The following is a 25,938-nucleotide window of genomic DNA, read 5'->3' on the forward strand; positions in this document are numbered from 1 at the left end:
GAGCTGGGGAGTGCCACCCATCACCTGGAGCAGGGGGTGTCCTGGAGGAGATTCAGCAATGCAATGGGAAACCCACCCTCGGTCCATCTTCCTGACCTCTGACCTCACCGCCTGTGACCCCCAAAGGGCAGTGGGTGCAGCGCTGGGCTGTGGGTGATAAAATGACAGGAATCCGACGGAGAGAGGGGTCCGTCGTGGGTTCTGGTCCCGTCTCCTGGACACGCACACACAGACGCGCACACACACCCCCCCCAAACAACCCCTCCTGTGCGGCGGGCGGGGGCAGGCAGGGACCACAGTGGGGATCCCGACAAGGACACGCACCCTGCCCAGGTGGGCTCCCTCGAGACTCTTGCCGTCTTTACGACTCAGGGCGGGATTTTCCGGGGGAGCCGTACTTTCGTTAATTCTCTAAAAATTCTCATTTTTGGCCAATCAATAACGGCTGATCAGTGAGCATGGAGAGGAGCCGAGACACGTTGGGGACCAACTGGCTGCATCTTTGCAAAGGAACCAAGACTTCTCTCCTCATTCTGGGGCCTGTGAGTCAAGAACACGTTTCTTTCTTTTTTTCTCTTTTCAGAAGGTTTCAACCCTAGACGCCTTGTCCCCCGACTTCTACGGTGAGCATGGGATGTTAGCTCCCCCCTCTCCTCTCATTTATGGCGTTTTGTTCTGAGTCTCTTTCTAGGTGATGGGGTCATTGTTGGGGGTAAGTAGAGACCGCCCCCAATCAGTGGCCCAGCTTCCACGAAAGAGGGATCCGCTTATCCCCAAACCAGAGTTGACAAGTGTGACTCGAGGTCGTCCCTTTGGGGAGGCTCAGGTGAAACCCTGTATCTTCAGCTGGGACCTTGACATCCCTCCACCTCTTTACCCAGAAGCGCCCCCCGGACCGAGTGTGATCTGTGAAGGTCATCGTGACCTTCAGCTGTTGGCTGCAAACTCTCCTTGGATTTGGGTCCCAGTGGGGACGGGCTGGGGCCCCACTTCCTCTGGCCTCGCTCTGAGCAGTATTTTCTAGACCCGAGGGCATGGGGGTCCCCAAGCTCTGCTCCCTGAGATGGCAAAGTGTCTAGGGTCCTGGGGTCACCTAGGAAGGTGGGTCTGGGCTAACACGGTGACAGCAGCTTCTCCCCTTGGCCCTGTTCCGGCCTTGGATTTCAACGGAATGGAAGAAGGACCCCCCCGCCCCGAAGTTGTCTGCCACCAAAATGAAAAGAAGCCGTGGGGTCCAAGCTTCTCTTTCCACCTGGTGTCCATGTGAGCGAGGTCTCCCAGACGTAAAGGAAGATGGGGACACCGTTCCTGGTGAGCTGTCACGAGAGGAAGCCCGTCCATCTCGTTCAGAGAGGCGTTTCCAACACAACGTCCCCTAGTACGTGACACTGGCCATCGGTTTTAATCTGCACACCTGCTCATAGCTAATAACGGTCTGTTGCATGTTGTTGAACACACAGAAAACCTGACGTTGACAGTAAAAACAATTAGTATGCAATTTTAATTTATATATTTACATTTATATTTATATTTTAATTTATCTGTTTACAATTTCTTCCAGTTTTATTGAGATGTAACTGACATAGCATTGTATGAGTTTCAGATGTACAACGTCATGGTTCGATACGCGTATATGTTGCGAAATTGTCACCACAGTCCGTCTGGTTCACGTCATCACCTCAATTCTACTCCTAGGTACGTACCCCAAAGACCTGAAAACAGGTTTCCAGGCGAACACTTGTACATGCGTGTTCATAGCAGCACAAGTCACAGTAATCATACAGGTGGGGACAGCCCAAGTGTCCACTGATGGATAAATGCAACGTGGTCCATCCACACAGTGGAATATTACACAGCCACGAACAGGAGTGAAGCTCTGACACACGCTGTACGTGGATGGACCTTGAACACATGATGCTCAGGGAGAGAACCAGATACAAAAGGACACACAGTGTGTGATTGCTTTTATAGGAAACGTCCAGAACAGGCAAATCCACAGACAGAAAGCAGATGAGTGGTTGTCAGGGGCTGGGGGAGGGGGATGGGGGAGTGACTGCTCATCGGAACGAGGTCTCCTTTGGGGATGATGAGAATGTTCTGGAAGCAGACAGAGGTGGTAGTTGCACAACATTGTGAATGTGGTATGTATCACTGATTTCTTTAAAATGGATAAAATGGTTAAGTTTTATGTTATGTGTGTTTTAGCCCACACGGTATAAACCTCAGTGTGTCATGTTCTGGCTTTTTCTTTAATTTCCTCTTTCCCGTGGTCTCGAGGTCATGGGTCTGATTCCCTGTGTGCCTCGGTCTCTGAAAGGGTTTAGGACCTCGGTGGGTCCAGGGACTGGAGCCTGAGAGAGCTCCCTAGGCGTCCGGCCAGCCCAGTCCTTCTCTGGGCACCAGGGAGAAGCCGAGGGTGACCTGGGCTCCAGCCGCCGCACATCGTCCTCACATGGCCCTGGGTCCAATCTAGTGTATGAGGGTTCTGTGCTGTCGTTACAAAGGACCCCACACCTAGGGCTTAAACCCCAGGGATCCGTCCTCCCCCGTCCTGGAGCCCGGAGTCTGGGGTCAAGGGTTGCAGGGCTGCGCTCCCTCTGCAGGCTCCAGGGGAGGGTCCCTCCTGCCTTTTCCATCATCCGGGGCTCCAGGGTCCCTGGGCTGGTGGCCGCCTCCCTCCCGTCTCTGCCTCCGTCCTCACGGGGCTGCTCCTCTGCGTCTGCATCTCCTCTTCTGTCTCTGAGGAGGACACTGTCCTTGGATTTAGGGCCGCCTCCTCCAGGATGCCCTCCTCTCCATCCTTCCCTTCGTCACATCTGCAAAGACCCTGTTTCCGAATAAGATCCTGTTCTCAGGTTCCAGGAATTTTAGGGGGACACTTTTCAACCCAGCACAACACCCCAATTTCAGAGATGTTAAAATGTAAATTAATGGGCCGGCCCCGTGGCCGAGTGGTTAAGTATGCACCCTCTGCTTCGGCGGCCTGGGGTTTGCTGGTTCGGATCTGGGGTGTGGACATGGCCCCACTTGGCAAGCCATGCCTTGGTAGCCATCCCACATATAAAGTAGAGGAAGATGGGCACAGACGTCAGCTCAGGGCCAGCCTTCCTCAGCAAAAAGAGAAGGATTGGCAGCAGATGTTAGCTCAGGGCTAATCTTCCTCAAAAAAAAAAAAAAAATATTGACCCCAACATTCCTTCGACCTTTGCACAGGAAGCGCCGTAGGTTCACAGAACAATTCTGCGGTATCTGACTGTAAACTTTCAGGCGGCTGGGAGAAACTCAGGTCTCCTTGTCTGCCTCCCACGTGTGTCTCAGCTTTTCGGGGGGTGTGGGGACCCCAGGGAGCAGCAGCAGGTGGCGAGCTGCGGACAGTGGCAGTCGGTGCATTTCGCTGCGTCCCCCCCCCCCCCCCCCCCGCCGAGGTGTAGTCATGTGAGGCCGGTTTCGTCTGGTTGTTCCTGTTTCCGTATAAAGCTATTTTCTTTAAAAACAGCCTCGCTGGGGGAGGCGATGCATGACTGAGGGCAGGCGTTTATGGTAAACGTCTGTTTTCCCTTTGAATTGTTCCTTTTTTTTTTAAGATTGGCACCTGAGCTGACATCTGTTGCCAATCTTCTCTTTTTTTTTCCCCTTCTTCTCCCCAAAGCCCCCCGGAACATAGTTGTATATTTTTTTTAGTTGTGGGTCCTTCTAGTTGTGGCATGTGGGACGCCACCTCAGTGTGGCCTGATGAGCGGTGCCATGTCCATACCTGGGATTCGAACTGATGAAACACTGAGCCGCCCAAGTGCAACGTGTGACCTTAACCATTAGGCCACAGGGCGGCCCGTTCCCTTTGAATTTTGCTGTGAAGCTAAAACTGTTGTCAAAAAAAAGAAAAAAACCCAAAACAGGGTTATTGAGATAGAATCCACGCATTGAAAGAATACCATTCAGCATTTTTAGGATATGCGCAGAGTCGTGCAACCATCTCCCTCTGATTCGACCCAGCCCTTCTCCACACTCCATCTCATTCCCGAAGTAATCGCCTCAAGGGAAGATCCGGAGAGAGGTCCCCCCAGGGGGTTCAGCCGTCCTGCGTTTTAATCAAGCAAGTGCCGCTGTGGGCGGGCCGGTCCCGAGGGTCCCTCACGGCCCCCACCTTCAGCTTCTGTCTCTGATCCTCTGCAAGGATGTCTGTCTGCGGTGTATCGTAGTCCATGCCGCCCGCCCGACCAAAAAGCAGAGTCGACTTCCCACCCAAACGGGGTTGGGCCCACCAGCCAGCGTCCACCCTGGTCGGCCGGCCGCCCACGGCCCCCCTGGTGGGCCCCACTGGTGCGTCCCGTCCCGCCCTGTTTCCGCTGGGCTCACGGAGCTCTCTCCACGCAGCCTCTGGGACCCTCCATCTGTCTCTCAGAAATCGGGGCTTCTGGGAGGACGGCCTTCTGTCCACCTCCCACGACATCATTTGGATTAAGAAACGGCCAAAGTACGGGTCCAGGGTGCAGCGTCCGTGTGGCCTAGGGGCTCTTGTGGGGTGCGATGCAGAGGGGAGCTCTGGGGTGATGGGCCCCCCCAGAGGGAGGGGACCTTGTGTGGCTCTTGTGTCTCCTCCCAGGAACCCACTTCCTGGGACCTTTATTACCCGCCACCTGGGCTGTGCCTGATGACCCCGGAAGCCGAGGAAAGAATGCACAAAGGAAAATGCACAACGTGACCACGTTCCAGAGGAACATTTCTGCAGCTCCTCTCACTACAGGCCTGACTGCAAATCTTTAGCTGCAGCAAAAAAAAAAAAGAACAATTGAAAATAATTTCAGAGTGCAAATCCACGGAGGGATTTGGGAGATGGTTGCTGGCTATCGAGAGCAAACAAGGTACCATTTCAGAAAGCGTATTAGAGATCCTGAGCCGTGACTGTCAGCTCTCCTCTCTGCTGTGGGCTGAATTGTGTCCCCTCAAAATATGTTGAACTGCTGACCCCTGGGACCCGGGAACGGGGGCTTATTTAGAAGCAGGGTCTTTGCAGCTGTGATGAAGGGAAGGATGGAGAGGAGGGCTTCCTGGAGGAGGTGGCCCTAAATCCGAGGACAGCATCCTCATCAGAGACAGAAGAGGAGACGCAGACGCAGAGGAGCAGCCCCGTGAGGACGGAGGCAGAGACGGGAGGGAGGCGGCCACCAGCCCAGGGACCCTGGAGCCCCGGACGCTGGAAGAGGCAGGAGGGACCCTCCCCTGGAGCCTCCGGAGGGAGCGCGGCCCTGCGACCCTTGACCTCAGATTCTGGGCTCCAGGACGGGGGAGGATGGGTCCCTTGGGTTTAAGCCATGAAATTTGTGGTCGTTTGTTGCAGGAAACTGGTACACCCCGTTCTCCTCCCATCTGAAGGGGCCAGAAAATGAAGAATCAGTGGGGGAAATTGGTGGGCATATTGTCTGTGGCTCAGATCCGCAGCTGGTGCTGTAAGGGTGGGGTGGGGGGATGTAGGCCATTTTAGGGCTCTGGGCACGTCGGGGACAGAAGGTGTGAGCTGAGACCCAGGCTGCAGCCCTAAGCCCTGTCATCCTCTTAGTAAAGCTAATAGGATTTTCCAGCATGATCCGTCTCTGGCTCACTGCTGGGTCTCCAGCAAGGAGCTTTGGCAGCTTTACCGAGCGGCTGGCGGTCCCCCAGCTGGCTAGCAGACCCGCGGTCCCTGAAGCAGGACAACCGGGGACCCTCCAAGTCAGGCCGACGTGGAAGAAAATGAGTTCCCTGGAGGATCAGGCCTTCGGTCTCCTGAACACCTACTCCAATGGCTTCATGGTGTCCCAGGTAGGGAGCTGGGAACGATGTTCCACCGGGCACGCCGGGATCCCGTGGACCAGAGCCGGGGGCAGGGGGAGGATGGGGAGAGACTGCTTGATGGGTGGGGGGGCGTCTCCTTTGGGGCGAAGAGAATGTTCTGGAACCCGACAGCGGTGGTGGTTGCACAACCTTGCAAATGCACCGAATGCCACTGAGTTGCTGAGTCTAAACGGGTTGACGGTGCATCTCATGCTAAGTGAATTTTATGTCAGTAGAAAAACAGGCAAGGTAGAGTGAGACGCTGTGTTTTAAAGGTCCGTTGGTGTCGGGTCCGTAGAATGAGGACATTAGCTGTGGGTTGTGGTCTTTGCAGGACACACATGTGCGAGGTTGGAAATCCAGCCCGTTGTGATTCTCTGGCGGTCCACGTGTTGGTCCCAGAGTCAGGGGTCGTGTCATCCCGGTTTGTGCTTCCCTCATAACGGAAGGGAGAGCTAAGGATCAGGTAGCGGTTACTGAAAACTGAAGTGAAACGCCCTCCCCGTCCAAGGGCACGGATCCCCGAATTCCATCCGGAGACCCCAAAGGTTAAGGATACCTGTTCTAAAGCCGTCAAGATATGGAAACGGAGCGTCCGTCTACAGAAAACATAGGGAAGTGCCGCCTCTGCTCCAAAGATAAGTGCCTCAGCGGTGCCCCCGTGATGTCCCCAGCCAGCGGGGGCTGCTTGGGGGTCGCTCAACGGCGTCGGGTGGGTTACAAATCTTGGGAGGAAATGACTTGGGGACGTAGGGTCCTTGAGATGTCACGAGTTTAACAGAAGAAGAGCTAATCCAGCTGGAGTGGAATGAAACTTCACACGACCTTCGCAGAACGAGCGGGAGGAAAGGAATTAATGAAGTGTTAGCAGTAACACGACGTTAATACAATGAGTTAATACAAACTGTAACAGCTGATGGAACCTTGACAAGAGTTCACGCAATGTTAACAGCATCAGAGTCACTGTGGCCTTCACAGAACAAGAACAGATACAATGTTAATAAGGGTTAAGAGAAACTTTTAATAGAACTTGGTGCATAAAACTTTATCGATGAACTTGATGGAACTTTAATACGGAGATTCCCAAGCAGGGGCGTTGCCCCCAGGGGGACACTTGGCAGCATCTGGGGACATTTCTGGTTGTCATTGCCAGAATGGGGGTGCCCCTGGCATCCGGCGGGTGGAGACCAGAGATGCCGCTCAGCTGCCGAGAGCGCACAGGACGCCCCACACAGAGAGTGGTCCGGCCCCACGTGAGGCTGAGAAACACGAACTTCCTTACTTAAGTCAAAGAAAGACCGGTCTTGTTTTTATTTCTGTCCGCGTGCCGTGGAAGCAACGCCAACCCCAGATAGGGAGTCAGTCCTGCGGGAGACACGTGGGCAGAAACTGAAACGCCGCGTACGGGAAGGGTCAGAATGCAAAAGGGAAGGTGGTCCCTGCCTTGCCGTCCGTGGCTTCCTACCCCCGGGCGATCACCGTTAATAACGAGAGAGTAGCAGCAGGACATTGACAACTCCCGAGGGTCCACACAGGGTCTTGTGCGTCCCTCCGACGTCCGGCTGGCCTCCCTTTGGGGCTGTGGATTTGCTCCTAAAGGGCTTTATTTCCCAGAACCATTTCCAGGCTTTTTTTTTCAGAGCGATGCTGTCTGGGGCACGCTGGGAGGGAGGGTCAGTGAGGATGGACGGGGCGGGGCGGATGCTGTCGAAACCTGGACCTGCACAGGCCCCCCGCCCCGTTTCTTTGCTCCTCCCCGGCTGGCCAGCCCGTGAGCGGCCCCGTTGGACCCTGCGTCTACGGTGGCCGCCCCGACCAAGCCCTGGCCCTCACCCTCCCTGGGGACCAGTGGGTCCAGTAGATGACGTCACCCCCGGACAGCTGGTCACCCCCACGGCGCGACTGTCACTCAGAACTTGGAACAGCAGGATCAGATGCTCCCTGGGTGCACGGTGGAAGCATCATTAAAAAAAAAATTTACCCACAACTAGAAGGACCTGCAACTAAGATGTACAACTGTGTACAGGGGGGGTTGGGGGAGATAAAAGCAGAAAAACTATATATATATATAAAAAAAAATTTAAATTGTGGTAAAATAGGCGTAACATAAAATTTACCATCATAACCATTTTTAAGTGCACGGTTCTGTGACATGAAGTACATTCGCATTGTTGTGCAGCCGTTCCCACCATCCGCCTCCAGAATTTTCTCATCTTCCCAACTGAAACTCTATGGCCTTTAAACCCTGACCCCCCCATCCTCTCCCCCGGCCCCTGGCACCACCGTCTACTTTCTGCCTCTAGGATTTTGACTCGTCTAGGGACCTCACAGAAGTGGAATCAGAAAGTATGTGTCCTTCTGTGTCTGGCTTATTTCACGGAGCGTCACGTCCTCGAGGTCCATCCATGTTGGAGCAGGTGTCACAGTCCGCTTCCTCTTCGTGGCTGAATAGTATTCCACTGTATGGAGAGACCACCCTTGGTTCATGCATCAGAGGACACTCGGGTTGTTTCCACCCTTTGGCTACTGTGTAGGCTGCCTCAATGAACAGAGGTGTACAAGTGTCCGTTTGAGTCCCTGCATTCAATTCTTTTGGGTCTACACCCACAAGTGGAATTTCTGGCTCCTATGTTTAATTTTTTGAGGAACCACATACCGCTTCTCCTGACAGTGCAGCCTCATCTACAGACGCGTCCCTTGCACCCCGTGGCGTGTGGTTCTCAGGCTATTGAAAGCCGCCTTTTGTTTCTGCTGCTGCTCCCAGGTTCTCTTCGCCGCCTGCGAGCTGGGGGTGTTCGACCTGCTGGCCGAGGCCCGGGAGCCCCTGGACTCGGCTGCGGTGGCTGCCCATCTGGGCGCCAGCTGCCATGGGACGGAGCTCCTGCTGGACGCCTGTGTGACCCTGAAGCTGCTTCGAGTGGACACGAGGAGAGGAAAAGGTAAGCACGGCTGACGTTTCGCAGGAGGCGTTTTAAATGCACACTCCCGGCCCGCTTTTTCTGCAAAGGGCCGGTGAGTGAGTATTTCCTGCGTTCCGGGGCCGTGGGGTCTCTGCCTTGGAAGCGTCAAAGCAGCCGGAGACATTGTGAACATGAACGGGCATGGTTGGCTCCCAGTAAAACTTTATTTACAAACACAGGAAGTGGGCCAGGTTCAGCCCCCGGGCTGTGGTTTGCTGACCCCCGTTCTAGAGATTTCCACGTGCTCTTGTGCAACTGGTACCCCTGTGGAGATTGTGGGGTGGGTTGACTTGAGTGGGAAGGGGTCATCTGCGTGTTGACAGCTCTCAGATCGCCGGGCTTGCAAATCCAGCAGGTGGCAGGCTGGGGGGGTCCACCACCAGCCACACCCCTGCTGGTGCCGCTGCCCCCAAACACCCACCCCCAGGAGGCACCGTGGTGGATGCAGCCGGAGCCAGCGGCTGGCACAGACGGTCAGTCGCCCCTCAGACTGTTTCTCGGCGGCTCTGCTTCCTGAGTCCCGGGGCCGGATGGTGGCTGGGGGCCGCCTGCCACTCAGCTGAGCTCTGCAGAAGAGCAGCCCTTTCCCCCCATCTTTGTTTCCTTTCACGACCAGGGTGTCCCCTCACTTGTCTATTTTTAAATAAATTGTTGCAACGTCTGCAGACTCTAATATAGGGTTTCCCTCTGGCTCAGTTGCCCCTTCCACCTGCTCCGCCAGCCCTTCCGACGGGATTTGCCAAAACCGACCCCAGCAGGTGCGCCGGCTGCCCACCACCGGTCAACCCTCTCCTCCAGGATAAGCCGCCAGCGGTGGGGACGTCCATGCTCCCAGGCAAGGGTCGCGTTTCAGTCGTGACGTTGCCAATGCTGGGCATGGCACGCGGCAACAACTGGAAATGTAACTGACTGTTTTCTGTCCGGTTTGTTTTCAGCTTTCTATGGGAACACGGAGCTCTCCAGCACCTACCTGACCACGGCCAGCCCCACGACCCAGCGCAACATGCTGCTCTACCTGGCCAGGACCACCTACCACTGCTGGGCCCACCTGGCCGAGGCTGTGAGGTGGGCGTGGCGTCGACTGAGCCCCAGGGCTCCCCGGGCGCTGGTTTCAGGGCTTCCGAGGAGTTGAAACGCCAGGTTTCTCATAGAACCAAACAGGACAGCGCGAGGTTTGGAAATTCAGAGCGGATGTTCGAAAGCACCTGGTGTTGACCCACGGAGTTCACTTAATCTCAGTCTATCGTGACCTTAAGTCCTTGTGCTTCCGTGGTCTCCAGGGGAGAGTGGAGGGTGCTAGTGGAGAGGGAAAGTGGGGGAGATGGTTCAGAACAGAGGGGGGACGCAAAACCAGGAGGCTGTCCTCCTCGTGATGGTGAGCTCCACACCAGGTCTCTCAGCCTCGTGCTTCCAACATCTGGGGCTGTATGACTCTGAGGTGGGCCGTCCTGTGTGCTGTAAGGGTGTGGAGCAGCCTCTCTGGGCTCCACCCACCACATGCCAGGAGCATCCTCCACTCTGGTTGTGACAATAAAAAATGTCCCCAGACATTGCTGAGTGTCCCCTGGGGGGGCAGAATCACCTGCACTTGGGAACCATCATGATAGACAGAAATATAGATAGATAATAGATATTGATCGATAGATAAATACAGATAGGTACGTACTGCTAGATTGATTAATAGATAGGTAGGTGATTGACAGATGATAGACACGTAGATAGATGATAGATATATAGACAGATAGATGGTAGATGTGTAGATGAATGACAGGTAGATGTTAGATAGACAGGTAGGTAGATATGTACATAGATGATAGACATTGTTAGATAAATCACACGGATAAGTACTGATAGATGTATAGTGAGGTGATGCATAGGTATTGCTGGATGATTGACAGATGATACATAGATAGACAAGGATAGAAGATGGTAGATATTGATAGGTAGGTATCGATAGAGGATACATACAGAGATGGATATACAGATAGATAGGAAGGTATACAGAGAGACAGATGAGAGAGAGGGTCTTGTGCTGGGTCTGGGTTTCTCAGCCTCATGACTACTGACATTCGGGGCTGGATAACTGTGCTGGGCCGTCCTGTGCGCTGTAGGGTGTGGAGCAGCATCCCTGGTCTCCACCAATCAGGTGCCAATAGCATCCTCTGGCCCCAGTGGTGACATCCAAAGATGTCCCCAGACATTGACAGATGTCCGCTGGGGGGAGAGAATCACCTCCAGGTGAGAGGCACTGCTCCACATTTTCTGTCCAAGGTGGGACGGGATGCTCAAGGAGTCCTTCAGCCCAGCTGCAGGGGAGGAGGAGGCAGTTGTGGGTAGACCAGCCGTCCCTCCAGCTGCAGGTAGACCAGTTGTCCCTCCAGCTGTGGGTAGACCAGCCGTCCCTCCAGCTGCGGGTAGACCAGCCGTCCCTCCAGCTGCAGGTAGACCAGTTGTCCCTCCAGCTGTGGGTAGACCAGCCGTCCCTCCAGCTGCGGGTAGACCAGCCGTCCCTCCAGCTGCGGGTAGACCAGCCGTCCCTCCAGCTGCGGGTAGACCAGCCGTCCCTCCAGCTGCGGGTAGACCAGTTGTCCCTCCAGCTGCGGGTAAACCAGCCATCCCTCCAGCTGCGGGGAGCTTTCTACCCCAGATGTTGGGCGATGAGTCATTTTGGACCTGGAGGTCCCCCGATTGCACATCATTTGCACACTCTTTAGATTGTCATTAAATTTTATCCCTCCCTTGCTCATGTCAGAGAACTGTGGGGATTCTTGACTACACACGAGGAAAAAATTTCGTGAGTGTGTCGGGTGATTTGGGCCCCCTGCTTGTTCGACCCCTGATTTAAGGGGAGGATCTGTGACCCCCGTTTGCGTGAACTGATGTGCCGTGCGTGTCTGAGAGCTTGAGTGACAGCCCTTCTCTGTTTCCAGAGAAGGGAGGAGCCAGTATCTGAAGGCGTTCGGGGTCCCCTCCGAAGAGCTCTTTACCGCCATCTACAGGTAACACCTGGCTCCGACGCTGTGGGACCGGGCTTAGTGTGAAAATGTTACAGGGCTGAATACATGTGTCCAGACAGAGCACAACGGAAGAAGGTTGATATTTAATTTAAGATCAAAGGAAAGATTTCGCTGTTCTGGTGTTGGTGTTGATCCATTTCCTGAGTGGATGGAAGTGAGCTCTTCCCTTCAAGGAACTCCACTCAAACCCAATGTTTAAGTGGGAAAATGAGGCACAGTTTTCGGTTTGGCTAGAGTTCCCCAAGCAATACCTCCATTCTTGGTTCTTCTTCCCGTGCAGGGACCGTCTGCGGCCTTTGCCCCAGACGTGTGGACTTCTTTATCTTCTTTATCCATTCACCCATTGATGGGCCTCAGGTTGCTTCCACGTTCTTGATTTCTCTGCTTAAAAAGCATCTGAACTCCTGTCCTGATGCAAACACTCCTGCAGTGGCGTCCAGAGGATGCTAATTCGTCCCAGCCAAAGTAGGGTCTCCAGGGGCTGGTCTATGTTGGCAGCTGACCGAGGGCTCCCGCCATCCCGGATCCCAACTTCTACAGCAGCAGAGGTTCCATGTCACAAATGCAAGGCTTACAGACGTCCCTGGGGCACACGGCTCTGGGCTCAGCAGAGGGTCCCCCGGTGTCATTGCTTGTGACGACCGCCCCGGAGTTGGCGTGAGTCTGACCAGCGTGCTCTCGCGTGCCAGGTCGGAGGACGAGCGGCTCCAGTTCATGCGAGGTCTGCAGGACGTCTGGGGCGTCAACGGGAGGAGTGTGTTGTCTGCCTTCGACCTGTCGTCGTTCCCTGTCATCTGCGACCTTGGTGGTGAGCATCTGCCCGGACGTTGCGGCTGTGTCTCAAATTCTGTCTGGGAGGGACAGTCCGTGAACCCCAGTTTTAACATGGCCCCATAAGCTAGCGAAGGAAGGATGCAAACCCCATTTACAGCAGCGGAGAAAGCCGTCCTTCCACATCCTGAAGGCTGTCGTGGTCCCACTCCTCAGTGGACGTAGCCGAGTGGCCGTGGCTGCCAGGGGGAGAGGGCCGGATGGAGCCGGGGGCTGCCCCCGGGTTCCCGTCCGCCTGTCACAATCTCTGTCCACTTCCAGGCTGTTCTGGGGCTCTGGCCAAGGAGTGTGTTTCTCTGTACCCTGGATGTCGGGTCACCGTTTTCGACATCCCAGAAGTGGTCCAGACGGCAAAGACGCACTTCCCGCTCCCGGAGGGAGCACGGATCCGATTCTGTGAAGGTGGGTTGCCGTGTGCTGTGGGCGTCCACGGGGAGACTCAGAGTTGTCCCCGGGGGTCAGGAGATGCCGGACATTTATGACCGATGATGGATGTTGAGTTTGCCTTCCTTGAACCCCCAGAGAGCCCCCCTCAGCTTAGAACTGTTGGATGGAAAGCTGTATAAAGTATCCTGTTTTCTAACCATTAATTCTTTCTTGAGTATTGGATGAGATTGAATATCGTCCCCTCAAAGTTCCTATCCACCCAGAGTTTGTGAACGGGACCTTGTTTGGAAGCAGGGTCTTTGCAGCTGTGATGAAGGGAAGGATGGAGAGGAGGGCTTCCTGAAGGAGGTGGCCCTAAATCAAGGATGGAGAGGAGGGCTTCCTGGAGGAGGCGGCCCTGGATCAAGGATGGAGAGGAGGGCTTCCTGGAGGAGGCGGCCCTGAATCCAAGGACAGCGTCCTCCTCAGAGACAGAAGAGGAGACGCAGACGCAGAGGAGCAGCCCCGTGAGGACGGAGGCACAGATGGGAGGGAGGCGGCCACCAGCCCAGGGACCCTGGAGCCCCGGACGCTGGAAGAGGCAGGAGGGACCCTCCCCTGGAGCCTCCAGAGGGAGCGCGGCCCTGCGACCCTTGACCCCAGACTCTGGGCTCCAGGACGGGGGAGGACGGATCCCTGGGGTTTAAGCCCCAGGACCCTCATACAAGTATCAAAATCCAAAACCTTTATGAACGACATTATGGGGAGCGGGTCAAAGGTCACATCGAGGGAGCACTGCCGACTCAGAGGATGAAGAGGATGAAGACGACTCAGCCCTTCGGAGGCTTGGAGCCCAGGGCGCTCGGAGCTGGATGGGACTTGCTCTCGCCTTGGAGACCTGGCGCGCGGCCCCCTCCCACCTCCTCTCTCTCGGAAACTGCAGTCTGACCTGCATGGCGCTCTCTGCCTCCGTTTATGGGGAAACCGACCTTTCTGGCTTCTTTTCTCTGCTGGCTCAGAAAGACAACACCAGATGGGGCTGTCGGCCCTTCCATCAGCTCCTACGTTCACAGCCTCTCAAGGGACATGGGCCGCCCCCGTCACACCGGAGGCCAGGGGAGCAGGCGCTCCTGGAGTGTTTACGGACCCAGGCGAGGAACTGACCCCTTTTGACTCTCACAGGCTGGGAGGGGGTGAGGCGAGGGCCGCGGGTCACGGAGGGCGTGCTGGGGAAGCTGCAGGTGCTTCCTGCTTCATTTTCGGGTCCGGGCTCTCTTCCTCATGGGCTGGACACGAACTCATGGCCCCCGGGACTTGGCGACCCCTTGTCTTTCTTCGTTGAGTGGAAGAAGACGCTTTCTCCTGCCCTATCTCATGGGGCAACGTGTGCGGGCCCCACACTCCCTGGACCTTCATCACGGGGGACAGACGTCGGACTGGCCATCCGTCATCCGACACGCATGCCCGAATTCCTGTGACTTTGCAGAATACGCACAACGGACCTGCTCCGTTCACCCCGTACGGCACGGGCTGTCCAAGCTCTCCGAAATCCGTACTTCTTGCGCAGGAAAAAATATACGAGTCGAGTGTTGGAAGCCGCCCGTATGTTGGGCATTTCCCTTCAATCAGGAAAACAAGTCCTGACTGTGGGTTCAGTTCAACCCCTCACACAGGAGGTGCTGACCGACGGCCTGGGTCCTCTTGAAACCCACGGCTTAACGCCGCTTCAGGAGCTCAGAGAGTAAAACGAAGATAAAGCCAGTTTCCAGAGCTGACGGAGGGAAGGGGCCCCAGACACTGTCCAGGATTTTCTTGTCTTTCCCCCAGTGTTTTTTGGGCTCTGGGCTGGGTCTGCGGGTTCCTGGCTGTGGGAAAGCACGGCCCACCCGGGTGTCCTTTCCATGCTGGGTGCTGGGTGGGTGAAGCGGGATGAATGGCAGGCTGACCCCAGGGCACCTGCACGGCGTTGCAGGCGATTTCTTTAAGGACCCCCTCCCGGAGGCGGATCTGTACATCCTGGCCAGGATCCTGCACGACTGGACGGATGAGAAATGTGCCCACCTGCTGGAGAGAGTGTACCGGGCGTGCAAGCCAGGTAGGGTTGGTCCTTGCACGCCGGGGCTGCAAGGGCTCCGGCCGTCAGGTCTGGGTCCATTCTGCGGATGAGCAGGGGAGATGCACAGGGTGGTGCAGAGAGCCTTGGGGGGAACCGGGGCGCGAGGCTGCGGGTGCCCAGGCTCGGGGTCCCCTGCTCAGCCCGCCTCTCCCTGCCCCAGGCGGCGGCGTCCTAGTGGTCGAAGGCCTGCTGGACGCTGACGGGCGCGGACCCCTGACGGCACAGCTCTGGTCGCTCAACATGCTGGTGCAGACGGAGGGCCGTGAGAGGACCCCCGCCCAGTACTGTGAGCTGCTGGCGGCCGCCGGCTTCGGGACCGTGTGCTGCAGGCGGACGCGAGGCCTGTACCACGCCGTCCTGGCCACCAGGGGCCCGCCCACCCCATGCTCCCCGAGGTCTCTGGTGCCTTTTAATTAAGCAATTTTAATGTATCTTATGTTAATTTATTTTATTTCTAATTTTAACTTTTTATTTTATTTTATTCCCAATTTAATTTAATTTTAAAATTTATTTTAATTTACTTTATTCTATTTATTTTATTTTTTATTTTAATTTTATTTCATTCTATTTTTAATTTTAATTTATTTTTAAATTTATTTTATTTTAATTAATTAATTTTAATTATAATTTATTCTATTTTTAATTTATTTTATTTTTAAATTTATTTCATCTTAAATTACTTTATTTTTATTTTTAATTTAATTTTATTCTATTTCAAATTTTAATTTATTTTTAACTTTATTTTATCCTATTTTTAATTTTAGTTTATTTCTAACTTTATTTTTAATTTTAATTTATCTTATTTTTAAATTTATTTTACTTTAACATTTTTTATTTTAATTTTTTATTTTTACTTATTTTATTCTTATTTTTTAATTTATTTTTCACTTGTTTTATTTTTAATTTTTTAATTTGTTATTTTATTATTTTAATTTTAATTTATTTTATTTTATTTTAAGGTTATTTTAATTTATTATTTTTATTTTAACTTATTTTATTTTACCTTAATTTTAATTTTAATGTATATAATTAATTTTTTCATTTATTTTAATTTTTTATTTTAATTTATTATTTTATTTTAACTTATTTTATTTCACTTTAATTTATTTTTATTTTATTTTTATTTATCTTATTTTTATTTAAACATTTTATTTTTTATTTTTATTTATTTTATTTATTTTTATTTGGCCCCAGCTTTATTGAGATATAATTGACAAACAAAAATAATGCATATTTAAGGCGTAGCCCATGATGATTTAGCTCATGTACACATTGTGAGTGATCACCCCGGTCAAGCTGTTAATTCCGTCGTCTCCCATAGCCACCACTTTCTTCCTTTCACTTTCTGTGGTGAGAGCCCTGAGGTCTGCTCCCTTGGGGAATTTAAAGTGCACAATACAGCGGGGTTCCCTGGAGGCACCGTGGGACCCCCAGGACTCATTCCTCTTAGAACTGGAGGTCGAGAGGCCGGCCCCGTGGCCCAGTGGTTAAGTTCACGTGCGCTCTGCTGCAGGCGGCCCAGGGGTTGGCCGGTTCGGATCCTGGGCGCGGACGTGGCACCGCTCGTCAGGCCACGCTGAGGCAGCGTCCCACATGCCACAACTAAAAGGACCCACAACTAAAATATGCAACTACGTACTGGGGGGATTTGGGGAGCAGAAGGAGGAAAAAAAAAAAAAAAGATTGGCAACAGCTGTTAGCTCGGGGGCCCATCTTTAAAAAAAACAGAGAAATAAAAATCCAGAGGCGGGTCACCCTGTGACCAACCTGTCCCCACCTCCCCACCCTCCAGCCCCGGCCCCACCTCTCCCGGCTCTGCCACAGCCAGGGCCACTTTGTTGAGATTTCGTCTTTATTTGTGGACGTGGCAGCTGCTTTTCACAGGCTCCGCCCGGGCCGCGTTGACCCTGAGTCCAGCTCTGCCGCTGGCCGTGGGCAGACCTCTCTGGGCTGAGTCTGGGGCCCGGGCGTCCACCTCCCGGCGTCTGTTAGGAGCCACCCTGTGGGCAGCACCCTCGCTCCAAGGGACGTCTCCATCAATGACGTGGGACGTCACGGTAGAAACTCGTGGTGACCCAGCGTCGGCCAGGCCTCCCGCGTGGCCTCGTTGAGCTCAGTGGCTTATCCCTGACGCCATTTGACTAGTAAGGAGGGTCAGGCTGGGGGCGTCTGTCCGTCCGTCTCTCCTGCCACCAACCTGTGCTCCTGTGTCTTCATGTAGCCGCTGCTGGCGACTGAACGTGTGTGTCCCCAAATTCACATGTGGGAGCCCCAACCCTCAATGGGATGGGGTCACGAGGGTGGGGCCCCCATGAGTGGGATCAGTGCCCCCATAAAGGATGCCCCGGAGAGCTCCCTGGCCCCGTCCACCACGTGAGGACACAGCGAGAAGGGGGCGTCTGTGAACCAGGAAGCGGGTCCCCCCCCCGCCAGACACCGACCCAGCCACCTTGATCGTGGACGTCCAGCCTCCAGAACCGGGGAAAAGAAATGTCTTGTTTGAGCCGCCCCGTCTCGGGTATTGATTACAGCAGCCACCGAGGGGGGACTCCGGCGTTTGACGTCTCACTGGATCTCGCCCCTCCTGGGAAAGTCAGAAGATGCTACAAAGGAAGAAAGGGTCACCCCGCTGCCCATCGCACGCCCATGCCTTTCGGGGGCTTTTTCAATATGGCGGCAGGGGGCCCACTTCTTCTTTCCCTCCTGCCTGCGCTTCAGCATGTTATTTCCTCTCTGCCAAAGGCTTTTTGCAACTCGGAGATAAGGGAACAGAAACAGAACAGAATAATCGTTAAAACAAGGAACTGTGACCCGAAAAACATAGGTCCGGCTTCTAACCCCTGGAACCTATCATTGCAACCCCATTGGGGAAATAGGGTCTTGGCAGAGGCAATCCACTTCAGGTGAGATCATTAGGGTGGCCCTAAATGATCATAGGGGTGTGAGGGCGTCCTTATAACAAGAAGACGCACGCAGATGTGGGGGAGCAGCCCCGTGAGGACGGAGGCAGAGACGGGAGGGAGGCGGCCACCAGCCCAGGGACCCTGGAGCCCCAGACGCTGGAAGAGGCAGGAGGGACCCTCCCCTGGAGCCTCCGGAGGGAGCACGGCCCTGCGACCCTTGACCCCAGACTCCGGGCTCCAGGACGGGGGAGGGTGGACCCCTGGGGTTCAAACTACCCAGTTTGCAGGATTTTGTTCCAGGAGCCCTGGGGACCCTAAGGCCCTGATAAGGCCTGCATTCCAGCCCCACAAGTCCCGCTCACTCCACCGCCCTGCGACCCTTGACCTCAGACTCTGGGCTCCAGGACGGAGGGAGGATGGATCCCTGGAGTTTAAGCCCCTGGTTCGGGGTCCTTTGTGACGCTCGCCCCAGGACACGGGTGCACCAGGAAACTCAGGAACGGTGTAGACGTTTCAGGTGTTAAGTTTGAAAAAGCCCGTTTTTGCACCGTGCGGTGTGTCTAAGAGATGCCTCTCGCGGAAACGAGACAGACGGGTTCGGGAATCCGTGCAGACTCACGGTTCATCTCATTGTGACCATTAGGATGAAATGATAATTATTTCTTTATATCTTATTTTATTGAGCTAGAATGGACATCTCCCATTCTGTTGGTTTCAGGTGGACGCGTAATAATTCTATGTTCGCGTTTCTTGTCACGTGATCAGAGCAATAAATGGAGTTAATATCCATCCTCGTGCGTAGTTGCAATTTTTTTTTATTCTTGCGATGACAACTTTTAAGATCTAATGTCTCAGCAAATTTCAAATATACGATAAGATGGTGTTAACTGTGGTCCCCACGCTGGACTTATCTATTTTATAACTGGAAATTTATCCTTTTTGACAGACTTCACCCATTTCTCCCACCCCCACCCCTGGCACCCACCGATCTGTGCCCTGTGCCTGTGAGCTCAGTTTACCTTTTCAGATTCCACATATCAACGAGCTCACACCGTCTTTGTCTTTCTCTGACCGATTTCACTTCACCGACGAATGTTGATTGATTTTAAATTCCTTTTTATTGCGGCGAAAGAAGCATAGCGTAAAATTTACCATCTTAGCCGTCTCTAAGGCCCAGTTCTGTGCCCTTGAGCGCCTTCCCGTTGTGCAACCATCAGCGCCGTCCAGACACGGAATAGGAGGCCGGCTTTTTTTGAGGGTCCGGTTCTCCCCCCGGGGTTGGCGGCGTACGGGGATGAGCACGTCTCGGAAGGACCTTCTTGAGAAGACGCTCAGAGGGAAGATGGTGCCGAAGCAGCTGCCGGTCAGAGCACGTGTGCTCCCCGCGTGGGTCCAGCTCGATGGTCGAGCCCGTTCCAGGACAGCCCAGAGCCTTGTGGGGGAGGATCATCCTCCTCCTGTTGCCGTGGCGACGCGTGGACCCCCCTTGGGGCCGGGCCGGGGTGCCCGTCTGCCAGCAGATGGCGGCGTGGGGCAGCTTATGGCAGCTCCGTCCAGGCCGTGGAAGGACAGGAGTCACCCCCAGTGGATGTCTTTGTCCCTGTCAAGGCTGGGTCTCCTGAGAGCAAGTGCAAAGTGCAAAAGCATCGAGTCACCATTTTTCCCCCCGTAAAGGGCGAATGCAAATTAGGAATAAGAGGCATAATTGTCTCTGCTGTAAATAAGAGACCTCCCACTTCTTGGAGCGTTCACTTCAGCGAGTTCTTTCTCGGTCAGCTCCAGATGTGTGTAAATCTTTTAAAGCAAGACTCTGGCCAGCCCCACAGCTCGGGCGTGTGTCCTCCAGGACCCGGGAGCATCTCTGAGACGCGTCCCCCCGGGACCTGGGAGCATCCCATCGGGGGAATGCCACCAGCTCAAAAGGTCGTGGCTGCATTTGTGGAGTCACACACAGGATCTGGGCAGGGGCCCTGATGCCGGGACGCGGGAGCCGCGGACACAGAACAAGGGGCAGCTCAGCGTGGGGTCGGGGTCGGGGCTGGGGGCTGGTCGGCCTCGGGGAAGTCCGTTCTTGCTTGCACACTCTGTGCTTCTCCAATGGCTGGAAAACAGTCTGATGCCTCATCCTGCTGGAACCTGGCAGCCCTTTTGTGTGCTGAGTCACAGATCCCGGGGTCCAGGGTCTTGGGCTGCAGAGTGCTCGCTGTCTGCCTGCGGCTCCCCCTTCTCCAGGCCGTGCCGGCCCCTCCGAGGACCCAGGGTAACTTCCACTTACAGTCGCGCCCACGGCTCATGTGGTCACTGAGCCCCCGAGTCCTGCCGTGAGACTCGACCGGGACCTGGTTGTAAAAACGTGCCAGCCAGGCGGGCTCTGTCTCCACGGCGGGGCCCTGCGCTCACGGCCGGACGCCCACCCCTCTGGCAAGAGGTTTTCTGCCCCTGGGAAGAATTTGTGGGGTCAACCATGGTGTGAAATCCCCACTGAGTGTTTCTGCACGTGGCAGGTGACACTTGGGGTTTCTGGTCTCTGAAAATAGGTTTTCTGTAACCAAGCGGTGTGTGCATATGTGTGTGTGTGTGTGCATGTGTGTTGGGGCGTGTGCACGCATATGTGTTTGCATGCATGCACGTGTGTGTTTGTGTGCACACTCCTGTGTTTGCATGCATGCACGTGTGTGTTTGTGTGCACACTCCTGTGTTTGCATGCACGCACGTGTGTGTTTGTGTGCACACTCCTGTGTTTGCATGCACGCACGTGTGTTTGTGTGTGCACACTCCTGTGTTTGCACGCACGCACGTGTGTGTTTGTGTGCACACTCCTGTGTTTGCATGCACGCACGTGTGTGTTTGTGTGCACACTCCTGTGTTTGCATGCACGCACGTGTGTGTTTGTGTGCACACTCCTGTGTTTGCATGCACGCACGTGTGTGTTTGTGTGCACACTCCTGTGTTTGCATGCACGTGTGTGTTTGTGTGCACACTCCTGTGTTTGCATGCACGCACGTGTGTGTTTGTGTGCACACTCCTGTGTTTGCATGCACGCACGTGTGTGTTTGTGTGCACACTCCTGTGTTTGCATGCATGCACGTGTGTGTTTGTGTGCACACTCCTGTGTTTGCATGCACGCACGTGTGTGTTTGTGTGCACACTCCTGTGTTTGCATGCACGTGTGTGTTTGTGTGCACACTCCTGTGTTTGCATGCACGTGTGTGTTTGTGTGCACACTCCTGTGTTTGCATGCACGCACGTGTGTTTGTGTGTGCACACTCCTGTGTTTGCATGCACGCACGTGTGTGTTTGTGTGCACACTCCTGTGTTTGCATGCACGCACGTGTGTTTGTGTGTGCACACTCCTGTGTTTGCATGCACGCACGTGTGTGTTTGTGTGCACACTCCTGTGTTTGCATGCACGTGTGTGTTTGTGTGCACACTCCTGTGTTTGCACGCACGCACGTGTGTGTTTGTGTGCACACTCCTGTGTTTGCATGCATGCACGTGTGTGTTTGTGTGCACACTCCTGTGTTTGCATGCACGCACGTGTGTTTGTGTGTGCACACTCCTGTGTTTGCATGCACGCACGTGTGTGTTTGTGTGCACACTCCTGTGTTTGCATGCACGTGTGTGTTTGTGTGCACACTCCTGTGTTTGCATGCATGCACGTGTGTGTTTGTGTGCACACTCCTGTGTTTGCATGCATGCACGTGTGTGTTTGTGTGCACACTCCTGTGTTTGCATGCACGCACGTGTGTGTTTGTGTGCACACTCCTGTGTTTGCATGCATGCACGTGTGTGTTTGTGTGCACACTCCTGTGTTTGCATGCATGCACGTGTGTGTTTGTGTGCACACTCCTGTGTTTGCATGCATGCACGTGTGTGTGCACACTCCTGTGTTTGCATGCATGCACGTGTGTGTTTGTGTGCACACTCCTGTGTTTGCATGCACGCACGTGTGTGTTTGTGTGCACACTCCTGTGTTTGCATGCACGCACGTGTGTTTGTGTGCACACTCCTGTGTTTGCATGCACGCACGTGTGTGTTTGTGTGCACACTCCTGTGTTTGCATGCATGCACGTGTGTGTGCACACTCCTGTGTTTGCATGCATGCATGCACACATGTGTATAGATGTGTATATGCACATGTGTGTACGTATGTGGGGGCACCTGCAGGTCCCCTCCCTCTGCCCGGGGCGGTTGGTGGGCAGGAGCCGGGTGCGTCCAGCCCTTGCTGGAGCCCGGCCGTGTGGGAGGGGAGAGAGGGCCGCGTCCATGGTGCAGAGAAGCGCGGCCGGCCCCCCGACGTCTGTGCACCCCCAGGCTCTGCCCCCCGTGTGTGACCCTGACCGCCACCCCAGGGCCCTGGAGCTGAGCTCCGTGGGCACCACAGTGTTTCCCAGAGGGGTTCGTGATCTGATCTAATTTCAGAAATCTGCACCCTCTCCTCCCCGACGTTCGCAGTACGTATGAGCGTGGTGTCAACATCCCCCACACGTCTTTGAGCGAGGAACCTTTGAATGCTTCATGATAACGACCAAGAAAACTACCCGGGTCCAGGCAGGCTGCGACGGCCCGGGTTTGCAGCCAGGAGCATCCGTCAGGCCAGCTCGGAGGGACTCGGACTGCGTGACCACTGTCGATGGCGCCTGCCAACAAAACGGGGATGCAGGGTGGAAAAAGAAATTAAATTAAAGAGTAGGTAACTTTTCTGGTGAGGGAGAATCAAGGCTTGTGTTCTGATGCTGTCTCGTTGGTTTCCATTAATTGCAAGTCTGCAATATGATTTTTTTTTTTTTGAGGAAGATTAGCCCTGAGCTAACTACTGCCAATCCTCTTTTTTTTTTTTTTGCTGAGGAAGACTGGCCCTGAGCTAACATCCGTGCCCATCTTCCTCTACTTTATACGTGGGATGCCTGCCACAGCACGGCTTACCAAGCAGTGACGTGTCTACACCTGGGATCCGAACCAGTGAACCCCGGGCCGCCGAGAAGCAGAACGCGCAAACTTAACCACTGCACCACCGGGCCGGCCCCTCTAATTTTAAAATGAATGTCTGGCTCTTGCCTCAGGCTCTCCTTGGGGGGCCCTAACAGAGGTGCATTTTGGGGCGCGGAGCCCCCAGTCCCTCTGCTCATGTGAATTATGCAAGAAATCTCCCTCCAAGCATAACGGCCCCCAAATGAGCAACTTCCACCTATTATTTCCGCCACTGCTTGTGCGCACACGGAAGGGGGCCCTTATGCAGGAACTCGCCGCTGTGCGTCGTGTCTGTCATCCTCGAAATCTCTCCAGTTGTCCTTAAAACGCAGGGGGACTGTGTTTCTCTAATGAAATGTGCTGCAAGGACCCGTGGATATTTCTATTTGCTCCACCTTCCCGAGGAGAAAAATGGCACCAAAAGGAAAAAAAGCAAAAATATTTATTCTTTAGGGTTCCGTTGACATATCACAAATGCTTACCTGCAGGGAGCGTAGACAGATGCAATTAAATAGGCTTTGGTTACAAATCAAATGTTTCTGTTGCAAAAAAAAAAAAAAGATAAATCAAATGTTTCTGTTACAAAAAAAAGATAACAAATCAAATGTTTCTGTTGCCAAAAAGATAAATCAAACGTTTGTGTTGCAAAAAAGATAAATCAAATGTTTCTGTTGCAAAAAAAAGATCAAATGTTTCTGTTGCAAAAAAAGATAAATCAAATGTTTCCGTTGCAAAAAAAGATAACAAATCAAATGTTTCTGTTGCACAAAAAAGATAAATGTTTCTGTTGCAAAAAAAAGATAAATCAAATGTTTCTGTTGCAAAAAAGATAAATCAAATGTTTCTGTTGCAAAAAAAGATAACAAATCAAATGTTTCTGTTGCAAAAAAAGATAAATCAAATGTTTCTGTTGCAAAAAAAATAGCAAATCAAATGTTTCTGTTGCAAAAAAAGATAAATGTTTCTGTTGCAAAAAAAGATAAATCAAATGTTTCTGTTGCAAAAAAAGGATAACAAATCAAATGTTTCTGTTGCAAAAAAGATACATCAAATGTTTCTGTTGCAAAAAATAGATAACATCAAATGTTTCCGTTGCAGAAAAAGATAAATCAAATGTTTCTGTTGCAAAAAAAGATACATCAAATGTTTCTGTTGCAAAAAAAATAACAAATCAAACGTTTCTGTTGCAAAAAAGAGAAAAGATAAACGTTTCCGTTGCAAAAAAAAAAAAAAAGGTAAATCAAATTTTCTGTTGCAAAAAAAACAAAAAAAGAAACATCAACTGTATCAGCTCGTGGAACCGGAAGCAACGTTGTTGTCCCCGAGAACACGCTTTCCTGACCATTTCTCACGTCGGCCTTGATTAGTGCCCTGAAAATGCAAGTCGCTTTCTGCGGAGGCTTCATGGGGATCATTCGAATCTCGAGGTTCTTGGAAGGGGCTCCAGCCAGGGAGACAAGGAGGCCCCGAGGAGCACCGGGGAATTCTGGGGAGCGCGTCCTGCTGCCTTCAAGGTCGTCTCAAGGTCACAGAGCTCACGCGGACCCCTCGTCCCCGCCACAGAGGAAAAGGAAGGAAAATGCGATTCTCTGCTTTTCTCCAGGGCCTCAGCAAATCCTCCCGCCGGGGTCTGGAGAAAAAGCAAAGCCCCCTTTCCACGCGCAAGACGTCTGTCCGTCTGTCCGGGCCCGGGCTGCATCCTTTGCTGTGATGCGTCAGGATCTCCAACTTCATCCCGGGAAACGGTCCACGAGCTCGTCTGACGGATAATTGATCCCGAGACACCCGGGCCGGGGCAGAAGGCCAGAGGGATGCCCTGGGATTGACTCATTTAAAAAAAATTTTAAAAATTTAAAAGAAAATTAAAAAAAGAGAGAGACATCGCTTTGAAGAATTTGGGATCATTTTTGCAAAAATAAATTCAGCCTTTCTGATATAAAAATCAATGCGAGGCGCTGGGAACGGGCGAGTCGAGCCTCCGAAATATTGCAATATGAAATGCAAATATAGCCAAAGTAAACGGAAATGACTTTAAATTGATCCCGTCTTCTCCCCGATAAGTATGGCGGAGCGAGGAGGCAAGTGTGCACGTTGAGTGGCCTCCTCCAGGAAGCCCTCCTCTCCATCCTTGATTCAGGGCCGCCTCCTCCAGGAAACCCTCCTCTCCATCCTTGATTCAGAGCCGCCTCCTCCAGGAAGCCCTCCTCTCCATCCTTGATTCAGGGCCGCCTCCTCCAGGAAGCCCACCTCTCCATCCTTCCCTTCATCACACCTGCAAAGACCCTGCTTCCAAACCAGGTCCCGTGCAAGGGTCCTGGGGTCAGGACATGAATGGCAGGTGCAGGCTGTGGAAAGGGTGTGCGAGCTGCACGGTGCAAAGACCCTGCTTCCAAGTCCCGTACACGTCTGGGGATTAAAATGTGGGCATATTTTTTGGGGGGCCGCCACTCAGCCCCCTGCAATAAGACCAGACAAAAGTCGCTCCTCTGGCCTTCCTTCCAGCTCCCCTGGGAGGCTGGCGACATGATTGACAGCAGGAAGCCCCGCCCACTCCCAGGGAGCACTTCCTGTGAGCAGCTGGGCTCAGAGCAGATGCTGCTGTTGCATCAGATGCTGACCAGGGGCTGGGTCGGTTTTGGGGTTTAGGGGGCCACTGAGTGGGGCTGACGGAGACCGATGGCTTGGGGGAAAATTCAGGGTTTTTTCATAAAAGTGTTGACCTTGGGGCATCCCTAATGATCGCTGTTTTTAATTCCTTGTACCGATGCTCCGCTGGAGATTTTTGGGGGTGCAATTGGAAATCAGGGCCGCGATGCTTTTAGATTCCTATTTAGAGGCAGACGGACCCCTGGAAATTCTGCACCCAGACCCCCGTTCTCTTCTGCCACCGTTTTTCTTCTTTCGAGCCGGATTCATCCCAGGAGCTTCCATTTTTTTTTTTTTGTTTTTTTTCGCTTTTTTTC

At 53.3% G+C, this 25,938-nt stretch overlaps 1 protein-coding gene across 5 annotated transcripts in view; it reads left to right on the forward strand.

Annotated features, from left to right (window-relative positions):
- Positions 1–2,822: 2,822 nt before the first annotated feature.
- Positions 2,823–25,938, forward strand: part of ASMT (acetylserotonin O-methyltransferase) — a 44,853-nt gene continuing 21,737 nt past the window's right edge. Inside the window, exons 1-8 of one of the 5 annotated variants that reach the window (XM_070501949.1) lie at positions 2,823–5,799; positions 8,576–8,750; positions 9,707–9,836; positions 11,702–11,770; positions 12,478–12,596; positions 12,881–13,021; positions 14,958–15,080; positions 15,262–15,496. In XM_070501949.1, the coding sequence (XP_070358050.1) occupies positions 5,581–5,799; positions 8,576–8,750; positions 9,707–9,836; positions 11,702–11,770; positions 12,478–12,596; positions 12,881–13,021; positions 14,958–15,080; positions 15,262–15,496 (1,211 nt within the window). In that variant the 5' untranslated portion in view covers positions 2,823–5,580. Of the gene's footprint in view, positions 5,800–5,907; positions 8,229–8,575; positions 8,751–9,706; positions 9,837–11,701; positions 11,771–12,477; positions 12,597–12,880; positions 13,022–14,957; positions 15,081–15,261; positions 15,497–25,938 lie in introns of those variants that run through there. The other 4 variants (XM_070501951.1, XM_070501950.1, XM_070501952.1 and 1 more) reach the window with 4 other exon arrangements.

Source organism: Equus asinus, chromosome X (genome assembly GCF_041296235.1).
Source record: "Equus asinus isolate D_3611 breed Donkey chromosome X, EquAss-T2T_v2, whole genome shotgun sequence".
NCBI classification, from domain to species: Eukaryota; Metazoa; Chordata; class Mammalia; order Perissodactyla; family Equidae; genus Equus; species Equus asinus.